Consider the following 27,640-nt stretch of genomic DNA (forward strand, 5'->3'; position numbering starts at 1 on the left):
ATTTAAAACTTAAAGGAATATTTCTGCGTGGGCAATGGGTACCAGTAGTTCAGTAAGCTGGATCTAACTAGAAACTTTTGAAGAGCTCTTAAATATCTACAGACAGACAAAAGAACTAATTCTTTCACTATACACTGGTAACTCCACTGGCATCAGTTAAGTTATGACTAATATAAACCAGTTTGAGTGAAGGATCAGACTCTAAATCTTTATTAGCTATAATTATGTACTTGGAACTATGGAAAGAATTCATGTTTCCTCCTAATCTGTGCACTGCATATTAAATCTTAAATCTTGTATGTCAGGTTCATGTGAAATGAATGTGTTTATTTCTTTCATTCATAAGACTTCTTTCCAATGTGAATAAAATTCATTTTTTCCTACTGTGGGCACCAGAACTTTCATAATACTTACATAGTTCAGAAAAACTGAGATTTTTGAAGCCGCTAATAAAGGGTTAGTTTTTTAGCACGGAAAAGAAAATATTTTAGTGAGGGGAAAATTAATGAAACATATATGGACTAGGAAGTTAGGCAGAGACTACTATGCTACCACAGACATTTTCTGGACAATCATGTACCTAAAAGTTAGTGGACCAAAGAGTGTCCAGAAATCCAAATATCAGAGAATGAAACTAGTTAAATATGGGAAAATGAGCATGAAGAAGCAAGTGAAAAGTAACATCTCACTTTCAGGGCTCAAAGTAACTAATACCCAAACTGTGGTGAATACATATTCTCTATTTGCAAATCCAGGCAACTATTTTAGCCCATTTCCTGCAACTGCTGAGATAGAATTGATGTTATCAATAAACTGAAACATCTATCAAAAATCCCTCTAGAAAAGAAAGAGAACTTTCCATCAAAGTCATTATAATTGCAGAATAACCAAAATCATTTGGAGCTTTTAAGGTTGGATGCTTTGCTCTGAAGGTTTCTGCTTTGCAAGAAGCCCAGACTGGAATATTTACTGGCAGGGAATCGAGACAAAATCTGAGCTGTTTTTCTCCAGGCAGTTAGTGACCTGATTCCTTAATCCAGCTTCATTTTTTATTTTCAGAAACTAACAAAGTACCATGGCCACAAAATTCATTTTATTTGCTCTTCAATAAACTGACTTCTCTTTGGTTTTGGATCCTTGCTTTGTCTTGATACAAATGTACAGGGAGACACTAAATAAAGTTCAGATACAATAACATTGTGTCGTTTCCAATTCAATCATTATTTATATAAAATTAAAATGAGGTGAATTCTGCTCTTCTATGCAACTGTCCCATATTTGTAACTAAATTCACAAACACTGGGACAAAATCAGTAACACAAAGTCTTAGGAGATATATAGAAAATTAACAATTACTTATCACACAATACCCCAGAACATTGATGAGTATAACAGTGAGGTTAGTCTCATGTTCAAAAGTTCTGTATTTATGAATGTATTCAAACAAACAGCTTTCTTGACTAAGACAAGAATTAAACAATTCAATCCATGGATTTCTCTGTGTGTAGTGGACAGTTTGGTTCAACTAAACTGTCTTCATCTGTTAGCTGATACAAGTCTATCCCCCAGTACAAAGAAATTTCATGTCACTTTGCAGATTAAATGAGTAGATGCAAGCTGAAGCATCTGATTTTATATATACAGACCACTTTTCCTTGAGTTTAGGCCAGATTTGCCTACTTGGGTTCCAAAGATACTTTGCACCACAACCTGCCCTTTGGATCCATGTTCCCCTGACTGGTTAAGGCAAGTGGGAAAGTACTGGATCCATTTCTGATTGACACTGTCAAGCTTTCCCTTCGGATGTAGGTTGCTCACTTCTGTTAAGGGAACTATGGTATGGTCATTGCTAAAAGAAAACCAAACCAAACAAAAAACAAACAAAAAAGCCCCACCCCAACCCAGTTATCATCCAGTTTCTAACCTTCCATTTAAGATTATGAAAGTTGTGGTGAGACAACTTCCCAAGCTGTCTGGTTTCTTCAGCTCTCTGGTAACATGCTGATATTGTTTATCAGGTGTTTTTGATACCACTGAGTTGCATGTGAACCCTTGTAGAAACAAAACAAAGGACTGCCGTTCAGTGGCTTTGTTTTCATCTCCTGGAGAGCTCAAAGAGGACAGTTTGGGGCAATTATACCTTATACCTCTAGGGCTCTCAGAATAGCCATGCCTTAAAGTTATAGACTAAAAATGAGGTCACTAAAAAAGGCACTGCAAATCAGAGCTCCCCCAGGACCAATTACCATTTCTAATTACCTTAGATGGGGCACATACAAATAGTATGCACAACATTCATAAGTGTTACATAATTTAACAGGTTTTTATTAACTTGAAGTACTACAATTCTGGATCTTTGTAAGCTATCTTTTATTTTCCCCCAAAACATATTAACTTCTCTACATACTGCTCCATCTACTGTCTGCCTCTATCTTGTCTTATGAAAACATTATATTATAAGCTTTTATCCGGATACTTTTCAGGTGGCCATTAATTAATGCTAAATCAGAGTGAAATTAATAAGTATATACAATGTCAGCATTGATAAGAAAAGGTCTCATCCAGATTAATCAATACTGAAAGAAGGAAGCACCTATTCATAAAGGGCCAGATTCTTCCAATCTTACCCATGTTGACTGGTACCTTTATACAACTGGACCTCAATCAGAGAGCAGAGATCTGCATGGTCCTTGGAAAGTAACATCTTCATTATGCCAAACAGGCCCCCTCAGCTTGTATGCAGGATTTGTATAACAAAAGAAGCTAGGTATGAGTTGGTTAATGTACTATATCCTGGCACTCTAGCTGAGACAATGACATTGATATGCCTATTACATGTTCCCCTAAATCTATTTTAACATCCTCAATTTTTTAAAAAAATGTATTTAATGTCAGTACAATACAACTAGAAAAGAGAAATTGCTTATTTTGGTTTCGGACGTCTTATGGAAATGTGAATTCTTTATTTTTCAAGGTGGTTCTAAATGTGTTAATACACATGGAAATGAACCATCTGTTTTAGTCAGCACTTGTATGATAAGAACTGCTTCTCAAGTAGAGCAAATGACTGTGTTGGTGATTAAAAAGGATATCAGCAGTGAGACACAGCTTAATTATGTCATTGAAACTCTGAATGATTATTAAAAACACCATTTCAGGTGCCAGAAGGGTGAATTCAATATCAACCTACTTCCTGCTTCAGTCTTTCAACAGATTTAGACTGACAATGGCATTGAAACGAGTTTGTGGACTTCAATAATAATGTTTTATAGCTGTTCTCTGTGATGACAAGACAGAAGAAATGTTTTTCATCTTCAGTAGATGATTCAGGAGAAGACAATGTCAGACTGCAGCCCAGTTGAGCTGTGGTTTATCCTACTTTTTAGTCCTAGAGCTGAAGGGTTGTTATCATTGAAAACATTTAACTTGACGCTCCCAGAATAGTCTGCCTATGTATTTCATATGTAAAAAGAGGAGGAAAATCTAAGATGTTTACAGCACATTTGCTACACAAATTTGTTTAAAACATTGGTCCAGACTAACATGGTTTGGCCATTGACCAGAGACTAAATTTTAAAACCCAAGTAAAGATTCTGGTTCCCCCTTCACAATAATTGGTCAAAATGTGTATAAACCAAGTTACATCTTAAGTACAACTGTTCTCAGCCCAGCATGTATGGGGCTAGAGGAGTCCTTTATTGCATCCCATCCATTTCTCTGTACTCTGAGTATGTACTTTGCACCCACAATAATTTACCGTGTTTAATGTACCGTAACTATGGAAGGGTTATGGCTACAATTTTTATTTCCATCAAAATTCAATTGGTTCATGCATGGTGCTGATAATCCCTCTACACTTATCAACATTGCTGGGATTAGAGAATGCTTAGCCCTTCCCAAGGCCACGTCTACACTACGCTGGATCGGCGGGTAGTAATCGATCTATCGGAGATCAATTTATCGCTTCTCGTCTAGATGCGATAAATCGATCCCTGAATCGACGCCCATACTCCACCTCGGCAGGAGGAGTAAGCAGATTTGACGGGGGAGCCACAGCGGTCGATTTGCTGCTGTGAGGACGGCCAGGTAAGCCGAACTAAGATACTTCGACTTCAGCTATGCGAATAGCGTAGCTGAAGTTGCGTATCTTACATCGATCCCCCCCTAGTGTAGACCAGCCCCAAGAGATGCTCAGCCCCTGCAGTATGAGGCTCCAAATCAAAGAGCGCCTAAGAGAGCCAACAGAATTTAGATCTCATCCAGAATAGTGTCAGTATAAATTAGCCAGTCAATTAATGAAAGTTATGAAAGCTCACACAGCACTCATTAAAATATCACATTAATTCTTCACCATCTTTGTAATTACACAATAAAGAGAACTTTAAAAGTGCTTAAACTTTGTGTAATTGTGTCATAAAACTATAAAGCCAAGCTTCTCTCTTTAAGTAGTCAGATGTTTGGGGGTTTTGGCAGCAGGAGTGGGGACATCGTATGTTCTTCCCCTAATTTGACTGCTTTTTTTCCCTCTGCTATCTTTTCAGGACAAGACATCTGCTAACATTTTCCATGTTTTCTTTCAGTTACCAACTGACAGCTATACACATCCAAATAGCTCTCATAAAATTCATGTATGGGTCAGAGTGTGTGTACTGCATATCAACCGCCATCAAGAATATTATAATAGTGGCTGTTTCAAATTATAAAAGCTCATGATGTTTCATGATAGAAGCTTGTGAAATTAACACATAAGTATTAGATCTACTACAGAAAAATGGTCACATTCTAGCTCATGGCAGCTTATCAATGGCTGTACTTACAATTTCATAAATCATATCCGCTATTAATAGAAAAAAGGATATTTTGCAAAAATTAAATATAGAATAGAGCAAACAGATGGCTATGGATTAAACATGAAACTGCTATTCACCAAAATGATGGTTAGTAGCACAAAGAAGAAACTAAATAAGAATGTCTTCCAGTTTACACTTTAGAACACAGCTCCAAGTGAAATATTTTATCCATACATCGATTTCACTTTTAATCTCTGCTTTGTGATATAGGATTTGCCATACTAAACCAGACCACTGATCAATCTAGTTTGGCATCTTACCTCTAGTAATGGCCAGTGCCAGACGCTTAGACCTAACAAGTCCTATACACTGTCTGAGAGTCTGTCAGAAGTGTATTTTGAGAGAGAGAGAGAGAGAGACAGAGAGAGAGACAGAGAGACAGAGAGACAGACAGACAGACAGACAGACAGAGTCCCCCCTGCTCTTCGTTCTTGTGTCTGGTGCCATAATGGCCTGCAGCAGCAATTGCAGGGAAACTCCCGCTCAGTCCTTGTAGTGCTGGTCTGAAGCACACTCACAGCATATGGTATCTTGGGAGCATTTAGGTGACGAACTCTAACAAATCTCTACTATGAATGTAGAAACAGAATTTTCAAAGGCTTATAACTTGACCAAATATCGGGATTTTTTCACAGAAACAGCAAAAAAAAAAAAAAAAAAAAAAAAAAAGACCTATTCCAGCCTCAGAAGTTAAATGACCAAATAAGTTGCTCCGGAATACCACTCATGGGAAGGGGCCAGAAACCTCATCAAATATGGTCCCGGACATGTGTAGGTAGAATGGAAAAAAGGTATATAAAGAAGGTGGTTACCGGACCCTTTTTGGGAATTTCAGGCTTGACAGGATGGTGTAAGCTGAAGTGGCACATTCCACTTACGATATACCCCACTGGCTCCCAGTATTTTCCATGGTCTCTGAAAGTCTGAGAGTATGACAACCCTAGAGACTTTTATGCTTTATGTTTCTATCTTTGGGGGAACTTTATACATTTTGCACTAATTTGGGTTTTAATGTCCTTATCTATGTGACTCACCAACCTCATCTATTAAATTAAATTTTTCGTAGCCACTGAAATTCATAGCCAGTTATTTGTGACAACTGGAAATTGCACCCCAAATTCATCCTGGTTACACAGTGAATAATTCTGCAATCAATGGAAACTGTAAGTGGAAATTAGATGGCTTGAACATAATTATGTGATAAGAAATTTACTAGGATGCCGGGGTTGTCTGTTAAGTTCATGGTGGGGCCCTGGTTTAGTGAGGAAAAGCACCTTGTAGAATCACCTACCTATTTAATGAATCCCAACATAAAGATACTATCCGCAAGTAACATCTAGAAGGGATCCTTTTTGTGAATAAAAAATTAAGAGTCTATTTTAAAATAAATTCTTAGGTTTCTAATAGATAAAACTCTCCAAGGTTTGTGCCTAAGTCAGCCTACAACAGATAAATAGTATTTCTAAAGTTACTGACTTTTCAAAACCTAACCACATCTGAAGGGGGAAAAAGAGCATCAAAAGTTTGATGTGCATAAACTACTAATTCAGAAAGAATAAAAAACAGACTCACCCGATAGCAGCATAGGGTCCTTGTCAACAGATTTGCGGACTTGATCTGACTCTCCAGTTAAAGAACTTTCGTCAATTTTAAGGTCATTTCCTTGAATGAAAATCCCATCAGAGGGCAGGAGATCACCTATTAGTTAAGACCAAGGTAAAAGAAAACCAGAGAGGCTTAATAAGGTAGGTGGGGGGGGGGGAGTGAGGGAGAGGTCCTATAAAGTGATTAATCTTATAAAACATTACTACAACTCAACAACAATTAAAATAACCATTTAACTAAACTAATAGCTCTCAAACTTTCCAGACTGTTGTACCCCTTTCAAGAGTCCGATTTGTCTTGCATGCCCGCAAGTTTCATCTCACTTAAAAATGCAAAAGTATCATAGCACACTAGTATTGAAAAATTGCTGACTTTCTCATTGTTACCATATAATTAGAAAATAAATCAATTGGAATATAAATGATGTACTTACATTTCAGCGTGTAGTATACAGAGCAGTATAAAGAAGTCATGGTCTGTATGAAATTTTAGTTTGTACTGACTTCGCTAATACTTTTTATGTAGTCTGTTGTAAAACTAGGCAAATATCTAGATGAGTAGTTGTATCCCCGGAAGACCTCTGTGTATCCCTGTTTGAGAACTGCTGAACTAAACAACTGATGGAAGACTACACATTATAACAGTTCATGTCAGCCTCTATATTCCTGGTCCTCCCAAACTCTATAGATAGGGAGTGTGTGGAGGGGAAGGCCAAGATTTTAAGCCAATACTATGTCAACAAGAAGAGAACTCCTAACATAGCACATGTTGCACCTTCAAATCCCACCGAAGACAAGTTTAACTTTTTTTTTTAAACACTTTTTTAGAATGTGACATTTCCCATCCCAGAGAGAAGTAGCAGGCAGCCTCCTCAGCTGCTAGAAGATCAAAGGGAGATGGTGAATTCCCCTTGCTGAGCACTGACAGGGCTTATGGGATTTCTCACTATGTAGCACTGGTTGACAGGGCTGCCAAGTTTTGTGCCCTTCATGTGACACTCAAGCACCTGATAGACCTGTCATGAATTCCCACAGCCTAACTAGATCCTCATTTTCTGGGTTGCAGACATGGTCCTGTAGCTGCTCTGCCTACATGCGGAGCCTCTTTTGCAGGCCACCAAGCAACCACTCACAGCCTCCCCCTCTCGCTACTCCCTCTGCAGCATCCAAGAGAGGAAGAAGCAGTTGGCAGGATCAGTGTTAGAGCTCATGAGAAAAGTTCAGACAAAACATTGTTTCACTGAAATCTGTGGATTGGGTGAAATCAGAACGTTGCGCAGAAGGAGTCTGACTTCATCACAGTACACAGAACCCTCCGTGCCAAGCAGGTTTCCAGCCAGTTCTCCCCCGGGCTCCTTGGCGGAGCCCAGGCTTCCAGCGTCTGCAGTTCCCGGGCAGCCCCCACAGCGGACTGCACCAGGGTTCCATTCTCCTTTGCAGGGAATCTCAAAATTGGGGGAGGGAGGAGGTTATTTCTCATCAGAAAGAATCCAAATATAGAAATATAGAAATCCTCCATAGACCATAATTACCTTTTTCTGTGCAGGTCTAATCAGTAGCAGCATTAGCAACAGCAATTGTAGACATCAGAGGCAAACAGTAAAGGGTCTACTATTAGCCTCTGGCTCCCCCACCTTGCCCTGAGAAAACTCCCCCATACACCCTCCCCACCTGCAGCACACACCCTAGCACTCTCCAGGCATCCCCCAGCATCCACCTAACTATCCAGCACCCCCAGACACCCTCTCACAACTGAGAACCTACATGTTCTGCTGCTCCAAGTCCTGCTCCCACCACTGTGGTGTGTTGACCACAAGACGTTATGAAAATTAACTGCAAACATGCAAAGTAGCTCATCAAATAACTTGCCTGGGATGGGAGTCTGACAGCTCTCTGTGCATGAGTAGAATGGCAAGATAGCAGCAAGAAGGATCTGCTGTTGTGGTCGGAATAATTAAACTAAACATTCTGAATATCAGAAGCTTAATTTTCAGAAGTGCTGAGCACTTCCAGCTCCCATTTAAGTTAATAGAATTTGCAGGTGCTCAGCATTTCTGAAAGTCAAGCCAGTTTTAGTTAGATGCCTAACTTTAAGGCATTGACGTTTGAAGATTGTGTCCACACTTCTTTTCAGTCCTGCTCTCATACTTCTGTTTTCTCACAGGTTTCACTCTAACGAGCTTTCATTAGCACCACTAGAATTAGGCCACAAAATGACAAGCCCACAGGTCAGGCCATGCTCTTTTTTTACCTTAACAGCATTCACCTTTACCACTGGCAATTTCAGTAGTGAATGATTTTTGTCTTTTATATCATTTCTAGAGCAGTCAGTCCCAAAATTAACTTTCGCCCCATTGTATTGTTGATTGAAACATCAGTCTTTCCCAAAGTTACTGAAGACCAGATAAGTAGTTGTGAAAATATATCTGAGGAAACTTACCATATTTAACCTGTGCAATGTCACCAACTACTATCTCTGCCACTGGGATTTGAATAACTTGTGCACCTCGGACCACAGTAAATTTCTGTTCCTGCTCAATACGACTTTGAAGCCCACGAAATTGCTTCTCCTTGCTCCAGTCATTAAAGGCAGTGACGAGTACAACACAAACAACAGAGAGTAGAATAGCGGCACCTTCAATCCAGCCAGCTTCTGCCTCACCTTCATCTTCAGCTCCTCCCGATACAGTAGCACAACCTGGAAAAACAAAGGCAGAAATAGCCATGAAAAAGAGCTGTTTAGCCAAAGCAAAGTTTAGACTGATTTTATCAGATTACAAAACAAAGAATTAAAACACAGTCAAAGAATCGGTGGAAATATACTCTCTTTAAAATATTAGCTGAAGTACTGAAAGTAGATGTGGTAGAACAGCCAAGCTTTGGGAATACAGAAGCAGAAATTCAGGGGGAAACAATGATGGAAAACAGGAGGAATGTTGATCAGAATCTTTAGCGGTTTTAATATTTCTTCATGAACTTGTACATCTTGGGTAAACAAGAATTAAATAAATGGGAGAAAAATAGCATCAAAACCAAAAACAATATGTGGATCAAATATTCCCATAGATGGAGAGGATTTATTCAGTGTCAACAAGGAATACAACTGTGAGTAATAAGATGAACTGGGAGCAATGAAATGAAATTAAGAAAAAATTAAGGTAAATATCAGAAAAACAGTGAAATCCATATATACCGTATATACTTGATCATAACCCAGTTCATTTATAAGCCAATGACCCCAAGATGGATAAGTAAAAATGGAAAATTTTTATAACCTGTTCATAAGATGACCCTATAATTCAGGGGTCAGCAAACTTTGGCTCCCGGGCCATCAGAATAAGCCGCTGGCAGGCTGAGATGGTTTGTTTACCTTGAGCATCCGCATGGAGGTAAACCTAAATAAACAAAGTGTCCTAGTGGGCCAGCTGCTTACCCTGATGGGCCGGGACAGCAACAGGTGGGGAAATTTGGGGGGGGGAGAAGCTGGGGGTAAGGGGATTAACCCCTGTTACCACCCCCCACATGACCCCACCCCTAGCCTGGGACCCCCACACGCTCCCCATCCTATCCCTTCCCACCTTATCTGGGGAGGGCCAGGGGAGGATGTCTCTGGCCTGGCTGGAGCTGCTCCAGCAGGCTGGGCAGCGCAGCCGCAGCCTGCTCCAGCGGGCCAGACTGGGTGGCGCGGCCGCAGCATGGTCCAACGAGCTGGGCCGGGCAGCATGGCTTCAGCGTGCTCCGGCGAGCTGGGCGGCGCGGCCACAGCCGGCTCTGGGGGGCGGGGCCGAGAGGCTGGGCTGCAGCCTGCCAGCTCTGGAGCTGCAGCTGCTTTGGAGGCTGGGGGGAGAGCAGCGTGGCCAGAAGCGGAGAGACTCTGGCCCCACCTCTTCCCTTCTGGCTCTGCTGCCTCTCCTTGCTCTCTCTGTTGGGGGGAGGGGCTGTGTCCCACCTCTCCCTCTCTGTACCCGTTCATAAGCCGACCCCCTTCCCTGCTGCTTCCCTTTTTAACTAAAAAAATTCGGCTTATGAACAAGTATATACGGTAATTCGACACTCTGCACTTAACGTTTTTACCAAATCCCAGTTATGAAAACTGGAGACCGAGGAGATATTTACTATGATAAAATACTTAGTTTCACAAGGATTTGTTACAAATTAACTAATAGTAATTTGTTTAAAACATTAAAAGCATGGACACTACTCCATCAAACTTACATTTTAAACACATTTACATCCCTGCCACAAGCACTGAAATGTTGAAATAGTTACAAAAGACAAGGTTAGAAACAATATGTATGTTTGATTGAATAATTAAAGAACTGAATATATAACTTGATAGCTTTTCGTTTATTCAGTTTTAGCAACTAAAGTACCTAGATTGTATATCCTCAAAGATAACTGTATAAACAATATTTAATAGATCTTTGCACTCTTAGGTGAGGTAATTCACCTGAAAAGCGTACATTCAAAGTCTATTTACCCCAACTGTTTTTATTAGACAAATTTGTTCTGACTATGAATATTTTAATATAGTAATAAAAAATATAGTTAGGCTCCTTGAAAAAAATTAGATACAAGAAAAGTAAATCATAACACTAAAATGTTCTCTCCAGATTAACAGATATTATAAGTAACTTCCTTACAAGGAAACATTTTGTTGCTTTAATAGAATAGTGAATATATAATAAATATTTATAATAAATAATATTAACACTAGAAACTCCTCGTTGCACATCTTTCTTCTAAGGAAATCCCAAAGTACTTCATAATGTTTTGCTAATTAATCCTCCGAAAGTAACATACAACTGATTTGAATAATTTTCCCAGACTGTATTCAGAAAAGGGGGCTAATTTCTCTCGCATATTTACATCCCTGCCACAAGACACCAAGTCAAATAGGAGGTGGCTTCCAAAATCAGTCAGCCACATGGCCTGCAGATTATTCTGACATCTAATACAATTGGAGGTCAAGGAGAGGGAACCTTTTTTCATCTGCAGGAGTCTGATTTTGGCAAAGGAGCCTCTTCAAACCAGTGATAGAGGAGTGGACAGAAAGTCCTAGCTCCCCTCACCCAAACAATTAATTATACTAGCTGCCTTAAAATGAGGTAGGCCTGGAACCAGTTTGTCCCTACTCTGATGGCCATGCATCGGAATAACTATGGGCTGTACTACTCCCAACAGGGATAAATGGCCAGTGTTTTAATTTGATGGATTTATAAAATGTGCACCCATCACAATCTCTGGGTGAATTTACAATTTCAGTAATTTAAATTTAAAAATTAAATGGTGGATCAACAGCTGGCAACAATTGCCAGAGTGCCATTGACTTTTTGTCAAATTGAAATTGTGCCTACATATAAATGGTAACATTTGACAAAAATTAATGTGTGTGTGGGGAGGGAGACCCACCGGACCACCAAAAGACTCAGCCTTATACTAGGGGAATACAGAAGATGTCTGAATAAATGGATGCCTTACCAATATGCCCTGAAGGTCAAATTCTGACCCTGTCTGACCAACCAGTAAAGAAAATCCCAAAACAAAGAGCCTTCCTGTGAGAATTCACAGAGTTCAAATTAGCAGACCACATTAGGTTCCCAGTCTCAATGTTGAGCTATTACTTGAGAGGTCATTTTTGAAACAGCCAAGAAAACAACTATTTATGGCTTTACAGATCAAAATTAATCCCTCGAATTATATATAGAAACATATTGGTAGCTAATGTAGTCAAAAGAACACAGGTGAAATTTGCTGCACATGCAAAATAATTTACTACATAAATGGACTACTGGACTCTGCTTTAGCAGATGTTTGAGTGGTTTTAGATGATTTATGGTGCTACATTGTTTTAGTTGGCTCTTCCAACCTACCAGCTTCATCTCAATGTTATCTCATCTTTGCCAAATACAAGACAAGAATCATCCACCAATTAGATTTAGTGAGGACATGATGCCTAGTTGAGTGTCATGAAGATACTGTTCATATTACACTACCTTACTATCTCCTACACTGGTCTCACATACCGATTGAAGAAGAGGCATGTCAGAATAAATTACTGAAGAAACAGAACAAAGGAGACCTTGTGAGGGCACCTAACCAAAATTACCTCCTGGGATCTATCTGAGAGGGCTGAATGAAGCCATTCAACCATGATCTATCTTTTCCTAATCTTTTCTAAGTCCACAATCTCATGGTCAACAGCATCAAACACTATGGAAAGAGAGAAAATTTACCAGAATCAACAAATTACCTATGCCCATCATTAGGAGAAGAACACTGATCAATGAGATTAGAGCAGTGTTTCTGCACCATGCCCCAGCAAAAAAATGAAGGAATAGCGTGGGAGAATGGGTTGACTCCCAGATGACAACAGAGCTCTTTTACCCGATTTTAGTCTGAAACAGGTCATGATCTAAGACAATTGCCTTATTTAATACCCTCTAAACCAGAGGTTCCCAAAGTGGGCGATACCGCCCCCTGGGGGGCGCTGGAACGATCCAGGGGGGCAGTAGTAGCCTCGGGTGCAATTGGGGGGCGTTGAATAAAAATAAGGGGGCAGTGGAAGCATAAAGAAAGAATATAAGAAAATTTTGAAAAACCGTTCGTACATGTTTCATCTGTTGTGTAACATAGAGTTAAAGTTGTAGTGATTACTTTATTTTCCAAATAAATTCACAAATTATAACCGATCAGGTGTCAAGTCCGCCAACAGCTCTTAACAAGCAAGTGTTGGCAGGCGAGCGTGTCGCGCATTGTCGGGAAGTCCAGCATGCATCGGCAGGAATATGTGCGTGTAATGACTTGTTTACAATACGATACTATAAATAGGCGACATGTATGAAATCTAATTTAGATTGTTTCTTAATTGTGTAAAAAGCAGTTAACAATAGTACAATAAGTATTTAACATTTTTTATTCATATTCAATACCTTCGATCTTTACGGATTACGGATCACATACAAAGCAAATTGTATTATTGTTGTTTCAATAAAACAGCAATTTACACGTGAGTATTTTTATACATTTTCTTACATATCTACCGTACATTTCTGTGTCTCTAGTGCTTACTAATAATCGTAGCAGGCTTGTGGCGGTAAAGTACTATTTGAAGTGTACAGTCAATATATTTGTCATTTTTTATTACAATATTAACGAAAACGGGAATGAAATCGTAAAAAAACTGTTAACTATTAACATTTATTTATATCTATCGAATCATCTGTGTTAATTGGTAAATAAGGCGTGTGTTAATAAGGAACAATTATTTAAATAAGGGCAAACTAAATTAAAACTATTAACTGATTTTTAATTGCATATTGATTATTTTTAATTAATTATTTCTTGATAAATTTAGTTTGATATTTGACAGTTTAATATCAAATACATATATCTAATGCTGAGCAAAGAACAAAACCCAGTTTATTAGTTTCATTAGTATTTTAGTTTGGTTGTCTTTTGCCATCTTACGCAAAAACCACTGTATACCTGATGTCGTGGGCGATATTCTAATAACACATCTTTCTTTACTATATTGTAGGACTTAGGTAGAAATATAGATACATAAAAGAACACAAATTTGTCACTGCATCTTTCTGTTTGTTCGCTTAAAGAAGGTAGATTTCCAGGGGGGCGCTGAGTAATTTTTTTTCTGAAAAGGGCGGCGCTGAGTAATTTTTTTTCTGAAAAGGGGGCGGTAGGCCAAATAAGTTTGGGAACCTCTGCTCTAAACCATCAATCCCAAGTCAAATTAGGATCCAAAGTACACCCATGAACCTGTGCTACATCAGAAACCACAGAGAATCAAATGGTTGTGAAAGTGGCCACGGGCTCCCAAGTTAATGTACAAGAATCACACACAGAGATGATGTGCAGTGTGAAGGGGACTGCACAGCTCTCAGGCAGTTCCACATACCTCCTTTGGAATTTTATTTATTATTATTATTGCCTCTCTGGCAGGCCAACTTTTCCTTGAATAGTTTGGGCTTCTGAGCAACAAGCACTGATAATTTGCCTCCAAGTATTTCCTGCTAGACTAACATTGCATAATACCTACAATAAAGAGACAAGTCATCAGCTTTTGACCTGAACGTGTACATGAACATAGCTACAAAAGGAAAGTGCTTGAAGCTCAGGTTACAAATATGCTACCATCCTTCATCATATGTAGCATCTCTGGAGTCTTCTCTTCCAAGCGCATAACACAATAAATGATTTTTAGATGAAAAAAATAGCCTCTCACTACAACAGAGGGCTTTGTTGCTACTATTATTCCAAATGACTAACAAATTTAATAATTGTTTCTGATATAAGATGATGAAGTAGAGTGACAGTTACTTGGTGTATTGTACCCTGCTATTAACTTACTATGCATTGACCGGCTTAAAGAACAAAATTATTGCAATTACTTCAGCCAAACATTTTATCAGTGAAAGTAGTAAAGAAAAACTTCAACTTCCTGGCAAACACACAAATATCCAAACATTCAGTTATTTAAGGACTGGAGTTTCTTTTTGTAGGTTAACAGAGAAATCAATTCTCAAAATATGAACAATACCATACCTACTTTTAGATCATATTACAACAAAAGACCAAAATGAGAAGGCTAGTTAAATGGAAATGAAAAGAAATGGTCATAAGAGTGAAATGCCTCAAAACTTTTAAAAAACATCATAATAGAGGCTCAATCTAAAAGTATACCCCAAAGAAAAAAGAAAAAATAAGAGTACCAAAATACACACCCATGGCTAAAACAATAAAGTAAAAGAGGTGATTAGAGACAAAAATACATCCTTTATAAATTAGAAGTTAAATCCTGTTCAGAAAAATAGAAAATTGCATACCTTCGTTCAAAAAACAGGGCTGTAGTTGACTGTACAGAAGAATTCTGTCAAGCCCTTCAAAGCTCACAATTTTACTCTGCTAAATCCTTCAACACAATCATTGAAATCATGGAAGCAATATCCCAGTGAGCAATGAGCTTAACATGCAAAGTTGTTCCATTGAGCTGATGGCAATAAAACAAGCACAGAGCTGGTGAAGCATACAGTAAAGCTCAAAATAAGATAACTGCATCTTGATCTGAGGCGAGTGTTTTGCTTTTATTTCTTTGTTTTAAATACAGTAGTGTGTAAAGTAAGCCCAGGGCTTCACTGTTGGCATCAGCAGAGATTAAGATACAGGCAAAAAGCATGGAACATGTCTTCAGCCTGAAAATTCTACTTTTAACTCCTGCACTGTTGTCAGAACGTGCATGTACCTTCAATAGGAAGTTTGCTCTTGTGGTTAAGGCACTGGACTGGAACTCGGGTGATACAGGCTCGGTTCCCAGCTCTGTCACAGACTTGAGCAAGTCAATTTCTCCCTCTATACCTTGGTTCCCCATCTGTAAAGTCTTCATCTTGTCTGTTTAGATTGTAAATTCTTTGGAGTGAGGTTATTACTGTTTGTACAGTGCCTATCGCAACGTGGCCACAATCTCAATTGGGCCTCAAGATGTTACTGTAGTATAAAAAAATAGAATAGCTGGCAGAAAACTCCTATGCTTTGATTACTGTAACGTTGGGGAAACATAGATCTTTTCTCCAATGGTATTCGGGTAAAGCAGCTTTCATTTGTATCTACTGTTCTTTTATATCACCCATAGGAATAGAGTTTTGTTTTTTTCCTCTTTGTTAACTACCCATTATTCCTACCTCAACCCATGAAACATAAGTATGTGCAAGCTAATAACATTAGGAAAAGAGTCCTGATCTCATCCAGGTCTGATAAAATGCCAGTGAATAGTTGTGATTCTCTCTCTCTTACGGTTAAAATATATATGGTTATTTTGCTTTGGTTTTCCATTATTCGCCACTGAATTTATTCTGTTACAAGGCATAAATATTGTTATCTAAATGAAGATACTTTAAATACAAAAATAATTGAAATCAAAATACTGTACTTGACCTACTGCATTTAAATCTATCGACATATATTTGGTCTAGCTGATCGAAATTGCCTGAGTTTTGAGTTTGATGTTATTTTGTCAAAAATTACAACTAAGATGAGCTAGGTGTTTTATGAAGCCCCTTAAAACACACACTAACATCTTTCCTTATTTTATTTCTTATTTTAATATATATGGAAGACATTTTAAAGTATTTTCTGGGACTTGGAGATCAAGGATATCTACTGTACTTGATTAGGGAACAAACTAGGGGCTGATGAAACCAGCAAAATTTGGATTCAGACTAGCTTCTATCCTTTTCTATACTCCAGTGATGGGGTCTCAAGAGCAGAAGCCTGTGTCTAGTAGACACTCTTCAGTCGGTCCTGATTGTCTCAGATTTCTGCCTGACCCATTTGCCCAATAGATGACAATAACATGAGCTGCTAGTAACAAACGGCATTGCTAGAGCTGTGACAAATTTCATTTTGAAACCCAAAACCACATGGAACTTTGATAGCTTGGTGTTTCACTATGTGTCTAAAACCAGAAATGACTTATTTCACCTCAAATTAGCTGCTACTCAATGGACTTTCATTAGTTTTCATGATCTTTGTACAAACCCATTTGAAGTGAAACTGGATAAAAGGGTTGGATAAATTCCTGTGATATGAATTAACTCAATCTCACATTACTCTGTGTATAGCAATAACTGACATTTTGGGCAATTTAAACAAAATTATGAACATTAGGTAAAAGTAGGCATTTCACAGTGCATGTATAGATGTTGGGGTCTGCAGACAGGGGCATTGAAAATGTCACCTGCCCTGCAGGGGATTACCTATCCTGATGGGGGTATTAAGTGAAATTATACTGTGATCCTGTTTAAAAAAAGGCACATTAGGGGAAGTGGATATTCAAGTCTCCAAGCGTCTATGTTTGCAGAATTCTCATGCGCATATCTGGGGAAGAAAAATTAAATCTTCCCTTTTGTTTTTCCCTTTGCCATTACACTAAACATTTTCCAGCAAGTTTTACAGTACCTGAAGATAGTTAGTTACCTGGGGATTGTAACCATCAATGTAAGAGTTAATGAAAAATAGCACTTGGTTTCTCAGACTGTCATGGAGAAAGGCAGGAGAAAGTCAGCTATTAGATGACCTAAGGTAGGTAGTATCATATTCTAGGGAGAGTTGCAGCACAAGATGGCATATTAAAGTATTTAATGTCACATAAATCTATCAGTCTAGTGGTTTCTTTTATCCTCCTCAAATAGCATTCTTTGAGATTACACTATGTCAGAATGAAGCAGATATTAACTTAAATTACACCAAATTGCATAATCAAAACAGAAAATTCTGCCAAAGATTATAGTGCCTCTTCTGCCAAGAGATGAAGGGATGACTGCATTTTAGGTGTGATGTGTTCAGAAAAATAAGCAGAAGTCTGAACTAAATGGATTTGTAGTCCGTAAAAACGTCATTCACCTTTTGTGTTTTTTTTCCTGCAGAGTTTATGTTGGGGAGAAATAAACATCTTTGAGATGACGTACATGATTTTAGAATTCACTAAACCCTTTTTCCCTAGCATGCACAGTGACTATTTCTGCCAGCTACTCTCACAAGAGAACAGCGAAGAAAAACAAGGCACAGAAAAGAGGAAATAATATATGAACCTAGAATGTGAAACATCATTTAGGACCAATGCTGTGCATTGTGAATATTTACATACACAACAGTGATAACTGTTGTAAAGTATCATGAGATAGCTCTCAGGTTTGTCACAGGGTAGCACCACTTCATGGTGTTGCTACAGAATATATATTATAGCCTGGGATTTTATTATTACAAGGGTACAGATTGAAATGTATCACCACAATATTTATTTCTTACTGTAAATGTGGTCTATGTGATCTACAATAGGCTATACACTCAAGTAAACAGATTATCATAATAAAATGTAAACCATCAATTGAATTCACAATATTTAGCATATGTCCTATTCAATAGAAAAGTTAACTTCCAAAATGTAGTGTTTTTCTTTTGACACTTTAAAAAAAAGAAAAATAATACACTTAAGATTTGTAAATATGAATACATGCTATAAAAAGAAAATACAGATTATAAAAAGAAAACCATTCCAGTGCCCACAATTCAAGAAGGACATTGATAAATTGGAGAAGGTTCAGAGACGAACCACGAGAAAGATTACAGGATTAAAAACTACAATTTATATGTATAAAACTACACCTTATATCTACGTAGTTTAAGAAAAAGATTAAGGCGTGACTTGATCAATGGTGGGGCACAAATATTTAATAATTGGCTCTTCAGTCTAGCAGAGAAAGGTATACCTCTATCCAATGGCTAGTAGTTGAAATTCAGATGGAAAAAAAGGCATCCATTTCTAACTCTGAGAGGAACTGATTATTCGAACAATTTAGCCAGGGTCACAGTGGATTCACCATCACTGACAATTTTGAAATCAAGATCCAATGTGGGACCATTGTGATCATCTAGTCTGACATCCTGCACATTACGGCCACAGACTTTCACCCACCCACTCCTGTAATAGACCCCCAATCTCTGGCTGAGTTACTGACATCCTAAAATCATGATTTAGTGACTTCCAGTTACAGAGAAGTCACTATTTATACTAGTTTAAACCAGTAACTGACCTGTGCTGCAGAGGGAGGTGAAACCCCCAGAGTCTCTGCCATTCTGATCTGAGAGAAAATTTATTCCCAACCCCAAATATGGTGATCATTTGGATCCTCAGCATGTGGGCAAGACCCTCCAGACAGACACTTGGGAAAGAATCTCTGTAGTAACTCAGAGCCCTCCCCATCTTGTGTCCCGTCTCCAGCCATTGGGGATTTTTGCTACTGGCAGACTAGATGATCACAATGGTCCCTCCTGGCCTTGGAATCTCTAAATGTTTAGATCACCCCAAAAAAGACTCGCCCTTAACAACTAGAAACTGCACACTCAGGCTGTGACATAAGATTGGATGGAGAGACACAAGTCAATCATTTAGATGTTCCTCTCTCAGTTTTCAGCACAGAGATGGTAATTGAGGCCCCACAAATGGATGAAGTCGCCCAGAAATAGAGAGGAGAAAGAAAAGGAGTGGGCCTACCAGAGAGATCTGTGGGGGGGCCCCCATGAAAGGTAGCAGAGGGAGAGGGCCGGTCAAGAGACATACTAAAGAAGTGATCAGGGATGCAAAAGAACCATAAGACCGGGTCCAGGAAAGCCAGGGGAGGACTAGATGTCAAGCAAGATGATAGCTCTGAAAAATAGCAGGGGTCAAAGGTAACAAGGATGGAGTAAAGGCCTGAGATTGTCCAAAACGATCATTAAACATGATGAGTGCAGTTTCAGTAGAGGGAAGAAAATATAATTGAAAGAGTAGATTCAAAAGGGAGGTGACAGAGAGGGACTCATAGCAATGACTGTAAACAGTACATTCTAAGACTTCAGGAGGTGAAGAGAAGAAAGGAGAATGGTGATGGGTGCTAACCAAAAGGGCAAGCATAACTGAGCAATAGAAAAGTCCAGAACATGCTTGTACTGTGACGGGGAAGGAGAAGAGGAGAAAGAGACGTAGATGAGGAAGGGCATCTGGTTACAGAAGAAGATGAAAGGGCTTGAGAAGGGAAGTAGGCAAGAAATCTCAGTGTCACTAACAGGAGAAAAAAACTTGATTGCTCTTGTTGAGCTTCTCTTTGAACTTGGCAAGAACCTACAGGGAGAAATGGCAAAACTGTCATATAGAAGTATGTGAGTTGTTACAGCTTTAATTCTAGGTATACTAGGAAATCACATCAGAGTTGCAGATAGCACATTAAATGCAGATGTTTCTAGGGATATTAATTAAAGCACGAGAAATACAGAATATGACATATTTGCAACATGCTGCCTAAACAGAATGTTTGAAAAGTTTTCCATGAGATATCAGAGGTTTTTTTAAAATCCGTTTTGATTAGGATAACAATTATAATTAGGACTCATCTAATTTCAAACTGAGGCATGGTAATTTTCAGATCAGAGAAAGCTTTATATTAAAGAATTTGAGAACATCTGTATTCATAACTGATCCCCCATCTACAGCATATAAGCAACTGTGCCACCTACACATGTCTATTTTTACATTTCAGAACACCTTGTTGAGTTTAAGTTCCCCAGGAAAATCTCATAACACCCCCAGAAGTAATTTTTGGATCAATCAAGCAGTATGCGTCATCAGAGAGATAAGAGCTCCCATACTTTAAAACATGTATTAAATCATTCTCTATAAAAAGTCATATTTCCAAAGCTGGGCCTCCAATATGAAACTTGAAAACTAAGACTCCACCCAAAATGAATGAAAGCACTTAAAACAAATTGAATATCCATAGATTACTTTTTATTCATCGATAGGGCTCGCATCTGATATTAGCATTACAAGCAACATTACCTCCTTGTGTGACTTAAACATGTACATTTGAGTAGAAAAGAAAAGTACATTAACCCAGAACTTATGATAATGATAGGAAAAAACTTCTATTCATTAACAGGATCTCTTAAGTGGCAAGAAATATTGTAATATATTTAAAAAAAGAAATTTCAACTTATTGTGATGTCCTTTCCTATGAAGTGACTCATAAGGAATAGTACCACCTGTGCTATAGAGTAAGTCCTCCATGAAGTGGAGATGCCACACCTTCTGCAAAATGTAGATTCCGTCTTTGGTTTCCTAGGACACTTCCTGCTGGGGACAGAAACAAAGGCACCAAGGATAGGGAGTTGCAAGCTGCAGCTACACAGAGCAGTAGAAAGTTTGTTACCTTACTTCTGGACATAGCTCTTGTTCACAGTAAAGGGTTTATCTCGACCAACCATCTGCTCACCAGTAAAATACTATAGGGTGCTGGGAGCGGGAGCATGCCGGAAGACCCAGTGGAAAGATTACATTGCAATGGCTGCTACAGAGCATGTGCAACTGCACATAACTCCCCCATCAGCCATGAGACTCAAGGGAAATACTGAATATGCCCGAAAAAGGTTCAAACAGCAAATTGAGCTGTATGAAAGTCACTTGGGCAAATAAACTGGAAGATGAGCCAAAGATTTCTCTGCTCTTAACAGTGACAGGTACAGGAGCCCTAGATGCATATAATGTGTTTTGTGCAGATGGTATGGGGGAAAGAAAGGAAAGCTTTGCAGAAATAAAGAAAATGTTTGAGGATCATTGTGTCACTAGAAAAAAATGTTACTGATGAGAGATATATGTTCAGGATAAGAAGGCAGAATGAAGGGGAAACAACGGAAGAATTTGTCACAGATTTAAAATTGAAAAGTCAGTTCTGCGAATATGGAATATTAAAGGACTCTCTCATTAAAAAACAGATTGTCCTGGGGTGTAACAATAAAAAAGTTTGTGGACAATTACTAAAGGAGGAGGATCTGATACTAGAGAGGACAATATGTATATGCCAAGCAGCAGAACATGCAGAAACACAAACAAAAAGCATGGAGAAAGAGACAGAGCCCATGACTGACTATCATAGCTAAAGCAGCAAGAGAAAAGTTCACAGAAATTAAATTGCCCAAGGACAGAAACACAGAAAGAAGGAAACCCTGCCAGCAGTGTGGCAACCAGCATGAGAACAGGAAACTCCCAGCATTCAGACAAATATGTAGAAATTGTAATAAGCAAACCATTATGGTAAAATGTGCAGAGAACGCCAAAAAGGGTACGTACTAAGTGCAGAAAGGGATTCCTCAAGTGAAGAGGAAGATCTGTTCAGAAGCACAGTGAAGACTGGCTAATTACCATGTGCACAAATGGCACATATGTGCCATACAAGATGGACACGGGGCACAAGAAAATGTAATAACAGAAATTGAAAGAGAGAGATGTAAGGAGCACATAGAAGTTGAAGAGTCACAAGTATCTGAAAAATTATAATGGAGGAACAGTCCCAGTTTTGGGAGAGTGCACACTGAAAATGATAAAACAAGAGTTGGTGGTGGTACACAGAGGCAAGCAACCAGTCTTGGACCTACACTTTTGAGGGGCCTGGTCTCATTAGAGGGCATATAACAAAGAGAGAGTGGGAAAGAACACAGAACAAGTATTAATAGCATCCTATGAAGATGTATTAATAGGAAATGGGTGCTTCCCAGTAATATAAAAGGCAAGGTTATTAGAAGACACTGAAACTGCGGTACATGCTACATGAAAAGTTCCACGAGCCTTAAGAAAGAGCCTAGAACAGACCTGCACAACACGCGGCCCGCGTGGGCCCACTATGCAGCCCGCGGGCAAGCGGTGGGGGGCGGTTTCCGGGTTCACCCCCTGCCCGGGGGCCCGACCTCACAGCCCCACACGCCACACTCTGACTGCCCTGAGCGCGGCTGCTGGGTTCGCCCTCTGCCGGGGGGGAGGCGACCTCAGGGCGGTCAGAGCGCAGGGGCGAACCCGGCAGCAGCGCTTCTGACTGTCAGGGCGGTCAGAGCGCGGCGCGCGGGGCTGAGGTCGCCTTACCCCCGCACACGCGTCTCCGTCTCCCGCTCCTCCTGCCTGGCGTCCAGCGTCACTTCCGGGGCTGCTGAGGCGGGAAGCGCTGGGCACGAGGCAGAGCCGGTAAGTCCGAGCGAGGGGAGAGGGACCTGGCCTGGGCCCGAGCCGCAGCTCATGGGGGCTGGGGTCAGGGGGATGTCCAGCTCAGAGGGGCTGGGCTCGGAGCTGAGGTCAGGGCGGGGGGGGGATGGGATCAGAGGGGTGTCTGGCTCAGAGGGGCTGGGCTCGGAGCTGGGGGTCAGGGCTGCTGGGGGATGGGGTCGGGGGGTGCTTAGCTCAGAGGAGCTGGGCTCGGAGCTAGGGGTCAGGGCTGGGGGGGCTGGGGTCAGGGGTGTCAGGCTCAGAGGGACTGGCGGTCAGGGGGGTGTCCGGCTCAGAGGGGCTGGACTCGGAGCTGGGGGTCAGGGCTGCTGGGGGATGGGGTCGGGGGCTGCTCAGCTCACAGGGGCTGGGCTCGGAGCTAGGGGTCAGGGCTGCGGGGGGATGGGGTCGGGGAGGTGTCTGGCTCAGAGGGGCTGTGCTCGGAGCTGGGGGTCAGGGCTGCTGGGGGAATGGGGTCGAGGGGTGATTAGCTCAGAGGGGCTGGGCTCGGAGTTAGGGGTCAGGGCTGGGGGGGCGGAGTTCGGCGGGGCTGGGTGGCGCTGGGGGCGGGACCGGGTTCGGCGGGGCTGGGTGGCGCTGGGGGGGGAGGGGGGCCTGTTTCAGCACGGCCGGGGGGTTTCGGCCCTCAGCTATTTTCTTTGGAGTAATATGGCCCTCGCCGCTTTAAGAGTTGTGCAGGCCTGGCCTAGAAGAATAGTTGCAAAACATTACACCGAATGGTATCATCCAGAAAACAGAAAAACAAACAGATTGGGTTCGCTACTTCGTAACTGTAGAAGGGGGTGGGGGGAAGAAAAGGGACTATGGCTGTGTATGGACCCTAATGAGCTGAACGAAAACATAAAAAGAGGACCCTTCCACTTGCCCACAAGAAATGAACTATTGTCCAAGATGGCAGAAGCCAAATTCTTTAGCAAAATTGATGCACTAGCTGGATTTTGGTAGATCCCCTTGAACACCAAGAGCTCCAAATCTGCTCTTTCAACACACCATTTGGCTTGCTAATTAAAGAGACCTCAAAGCAGCCAGCTTGACCATTTTTATTTTAAGTATTATTAGTAAACGCATAACAGAAAAGCATATACACACCAATTTTCTTGAGAACCCTCTTTTTAGTCTAACAGCTTGCACGGTTCTTTCATTTGGTTCTAAGGTTAGCTTACAGCTTGGTACAATTATAGGGCTGCATATAGTTTCACCTTCACTTACATCCTCTGTTTCTACGACAGAAATTTTATTTTTACCCATAACATCTGTTGTGTACCATCTTAACATAGCTATCCCGCTATCCTAAGCATCTGTTCTTGTTTGTTAGGCCAATACCAAAATACTTATTCCTTAGTTAACGATTCTTGAGCCAATTGGTAACAGGCTAGCATTTCTCTCTTCTTAACAGGACTCCCAAGGCATTAAGGGGAAGTGTGGCTCAAACACGCTATAGGCCTTTTAAAAAACCTGGCTTATAAATCAACATCACCATACGATAAGCCAGATGGTAGAGGGTCTAGCAGGTGTGAACGCATACACTGGTGACACAGTAATTTGGGGCACCACTGCCACTGAACCTCTGAATCTTCAAGGGACTCTTTCCTAATGAATCAAAAATTAAAGCAATGCAAACATGCCAAGACTTGAGATAAATGGGGAATTCAAAGGCTGCTAGTCATGTTGAAGTACATTAGTAAATTCATACCTAACTATACAACTTGCATGACTAACCTAACGCATCTCTACCACAAGATCACCGAGTGAGCATGGGTTCCAGAGTATGAAACAGAGTTCAAAGATTTATATCCCAGTCTGACACGAGCTCCAGTGCTGCAATTTTTTGGCCAATTGAAAGACATCACATCAGTATCGAAGCTAGCATGGGACATTTGGATGGATCCCAACTTCGGATGGGCAGGCAATGACAGAGGGAGGTGGGGCAGGAGGGATCGGGGAGCCCACCTCTGCTCACCCCCCTCCAGTCCAGCTGGCATGGGGGGGGGGCAATGGAGGCTCTGGCCAGGGGCCCCCCCAAGATTCCTTGCATGCACCCAGCTCCGAGAGGAGATGCAACTCTCCAGCATGCATGGCTCCTGGCACCCATCCGTGTCACACCACCTCATGCCGGGCCCAGCTCTCCAAGGTGGCAGGCCTACACTTTTTGATGATCGGCGCTGCTGGGGAGGCCGGCTGCCCTCCTGCTGCTGCGGCATGTCCGTCAGGCACTCTGTTGCTGTCGGACTAGGGGTATGTGCACCCGGTGTGTGGCATCCTCCAGGTCTGGACAGGGCTAGTGCTGGGGCCAGAGCAGAACCTGGACTGTGGGGATGGGCCGGGATGCTAAGTGGGTGGCCAAGGCCCACTCATAGCTACGCCCCGCATCATACTCCCCCCTCAAGATGCTTCAAAATGAGCAATGGGAATAGTACTATTACAATGTCATAGAACTGATGGGTTGCCAGTCTCATATACATCTAGGTTATGAGTGCCACAGAGAAGATGTGCCCACAAATTGAAAAAGAGACACTTTGTCTTGCATATGGATTACAAGATTTCATGACTTTCTCTATGGTCATATCTTCAGAGCAGAAACTGATCACAAACCACGGACTGCAATAAACAAAAAGGAACATTAAGTAACACCACCAAGTAAACAGTGATTACTTTTGAAAATACAGAAGTCTGATGTGGTCCTGGAGATCCAACCTGGATGCCACTTTGGTAATGGCAGACACTCACGAGACCATATGCTCCATCTGTCAGAACACAGCCAGATAACTTGGAATAAGCAGTAAACATACATGTAAAAATGAAAAAAAAAAGACACCTGCTGTATCTCCAGGCATATGGGATGAATTGGAGACAGAAACAGCAGGAGGGGGAAATAAATGCTTCCCACCTGCATATTCCCACTATACAAACAAGCTCTCAGTGAGCTCAGCTCTTGAAGAGGACACCGGGAAGAAAAATATTAGTATGAATAAATGAAAGGCACATGGGAATAACCACATAAAAAGGAGAGCCAGGGAAGTTGTATGCTGACCACAGATAAATAGTGACGTCAAAGACATGGTGAGCAGGTGTGGAATGTGTCAGATGTACAGATATTCCCTGCAGAAAGAACCAATGATACTGTACAAAAAACTCAGAATTCCATGGGATGAAGTTGGAGTTGACATGTTCTGCATGGGAAGACATGAGCACCTGGTTATAAAGTGACTACTTTACCAATTCCCCAGAAATAATCACACTTGAAGATACCACAACTCTTCAGTTGTAAGGCACATTAAATCTGTATTAGCATGTCATGGATTTCCAAGAACAATAATAACGGACAACGGACCATAGTTCAGGACTAGAGAATTACTGGATTTTGCTAAAATGTCTGGCTTTCATCATGAGACACACCTAGTCCCAGGTATCCAAGACAATACCTGAGTGCAAAGTACATACAGAAAAAAAACTTGATTAAAAAAGCAGTGGCTGAAAGAGAAGATCCACATTTAGCACTACTCAGCTATAGAGCTACACCACTGCAATGTGGGAAATCGCCTGCTGAAGTCCTCTACAACAGATGACATGCAAGTATTCAATTACCAGATAGTAAACAAAACGAAAGGATGACTAAGGAATCTGTGATAGTGAGGAAAACACAGGGAAAATACAATCAGACAAAATATTATATTCAAGGAGTAAAACCTCTTCCACAATTAAAAAAAAAAGACTTGGTAAGATTATGGCAAGATGGGCACTGGCCAGTCAAAGCTGCAGTGATCAAAGAAGAGTCACCTCACTAATAGTCTGATCACAGATGAAGGCAAAATCTTACGATGCAATCATAAACATATGCAATCAAACAACTTGACAACTTGGCCAAGACAAGTGAAATGAGAGCAGGCGTACAGGCTGAAAACAATTCACAGATTGACCCTGTTATTGACCACGAGATTGAGCAGTCTGTTACGGACGAAGATTTAACTAAATTTGCAATACAGCGGATCGGGAAGATTGCTGAGAAAGCTGTAAGTCTACCTAAGTTATGCTATTTTTCAGTTATGTAAGTTACGTAACTGAAGTAAACGTAACTTAGGTAGACTTACAGCGGATATCTACACCGTATGTGTTGATGGGAGACACTCTCCTGCCACCTTACCATCCACCTCTCAGGAAGGTGGAGTGCAGACATCAATGGGACAGTGCTCGGTCATAGACTTAGCTTGTCTTCACCAGACCTGCTAAATCGATACCACTGCATCGATCGCAGTGGTGATAACTCATCAATATTATTGACATCCTGTAGTGACCATTTTCCCTGAACATATCTTATGTTCATGAAAGAATATAGCAAAAATGTATTTCAAGTAGTAAAGCAGAATGGGAATCAAGCCATTCCTTCTTGGAAAACTACAGAGCACTCAGCTATTTTCAACTTCTCTCTCATCCTAACTGTATTTTAACAACGATACATCCAGTTGTCTAACATCCTTCACTCAGTAGAAAAGTTGCAGCAGACGATGCAAACAGCAACATTTTCTGTAAAGACTTGTAAGGCATTTGGTCTCATGGCACCACAGGTCAATCAGGAAAAGTAATACTCCCTT

General features: G+C 40.6%; 1 protein-coding gene across 31 annotated transcripts in view; it reads right to left on the reverse strand.

Moving 5' to 3' along the window:
• ATP2B2 (ATPase plasma membrane Ca2+ transporting 2) overlaps positions 1-27,640 on the reverse strand; it is a 754,329-nt gene that overhangs the window by 162,599 nt on the left and 564,090 nt on the right. For all 31 annotated transcript variants that reach the window (XM_065551218.1, XM_065551250.1, XM_065551243.1 and 28 more), the window contains 2 exons: positions 8,895-9,152; positions 6,423-6,548 (listed from right to left, as the gene is read on the reverse strand). In XM_065551218.1, coding sequence (XP_065407290.1) covers positions 6,423-6,548; positions 8,895-9,152 — 384 coding nt within the window. The remainder of the gene's footprint in view (positions 1-6,422; positions 6,549-8,894; positions 9,153-27,640) is intronic.

This window comes from Chrysemys picta, chromosome 7 (genome assembly GCF_011386835.1).
Source record: "Chrysemys picta bellii isolate R12L10 chromosome 7, ASM1138683v2, whole genome shotgun sequence".
In the NCBI taxonomy this organism is placed as follows: domain Eukaryota; kingdom Metazoa; phylum Chordata; order Testudines; family Emydidae; genus Chrysemys; species Chrysemys picta.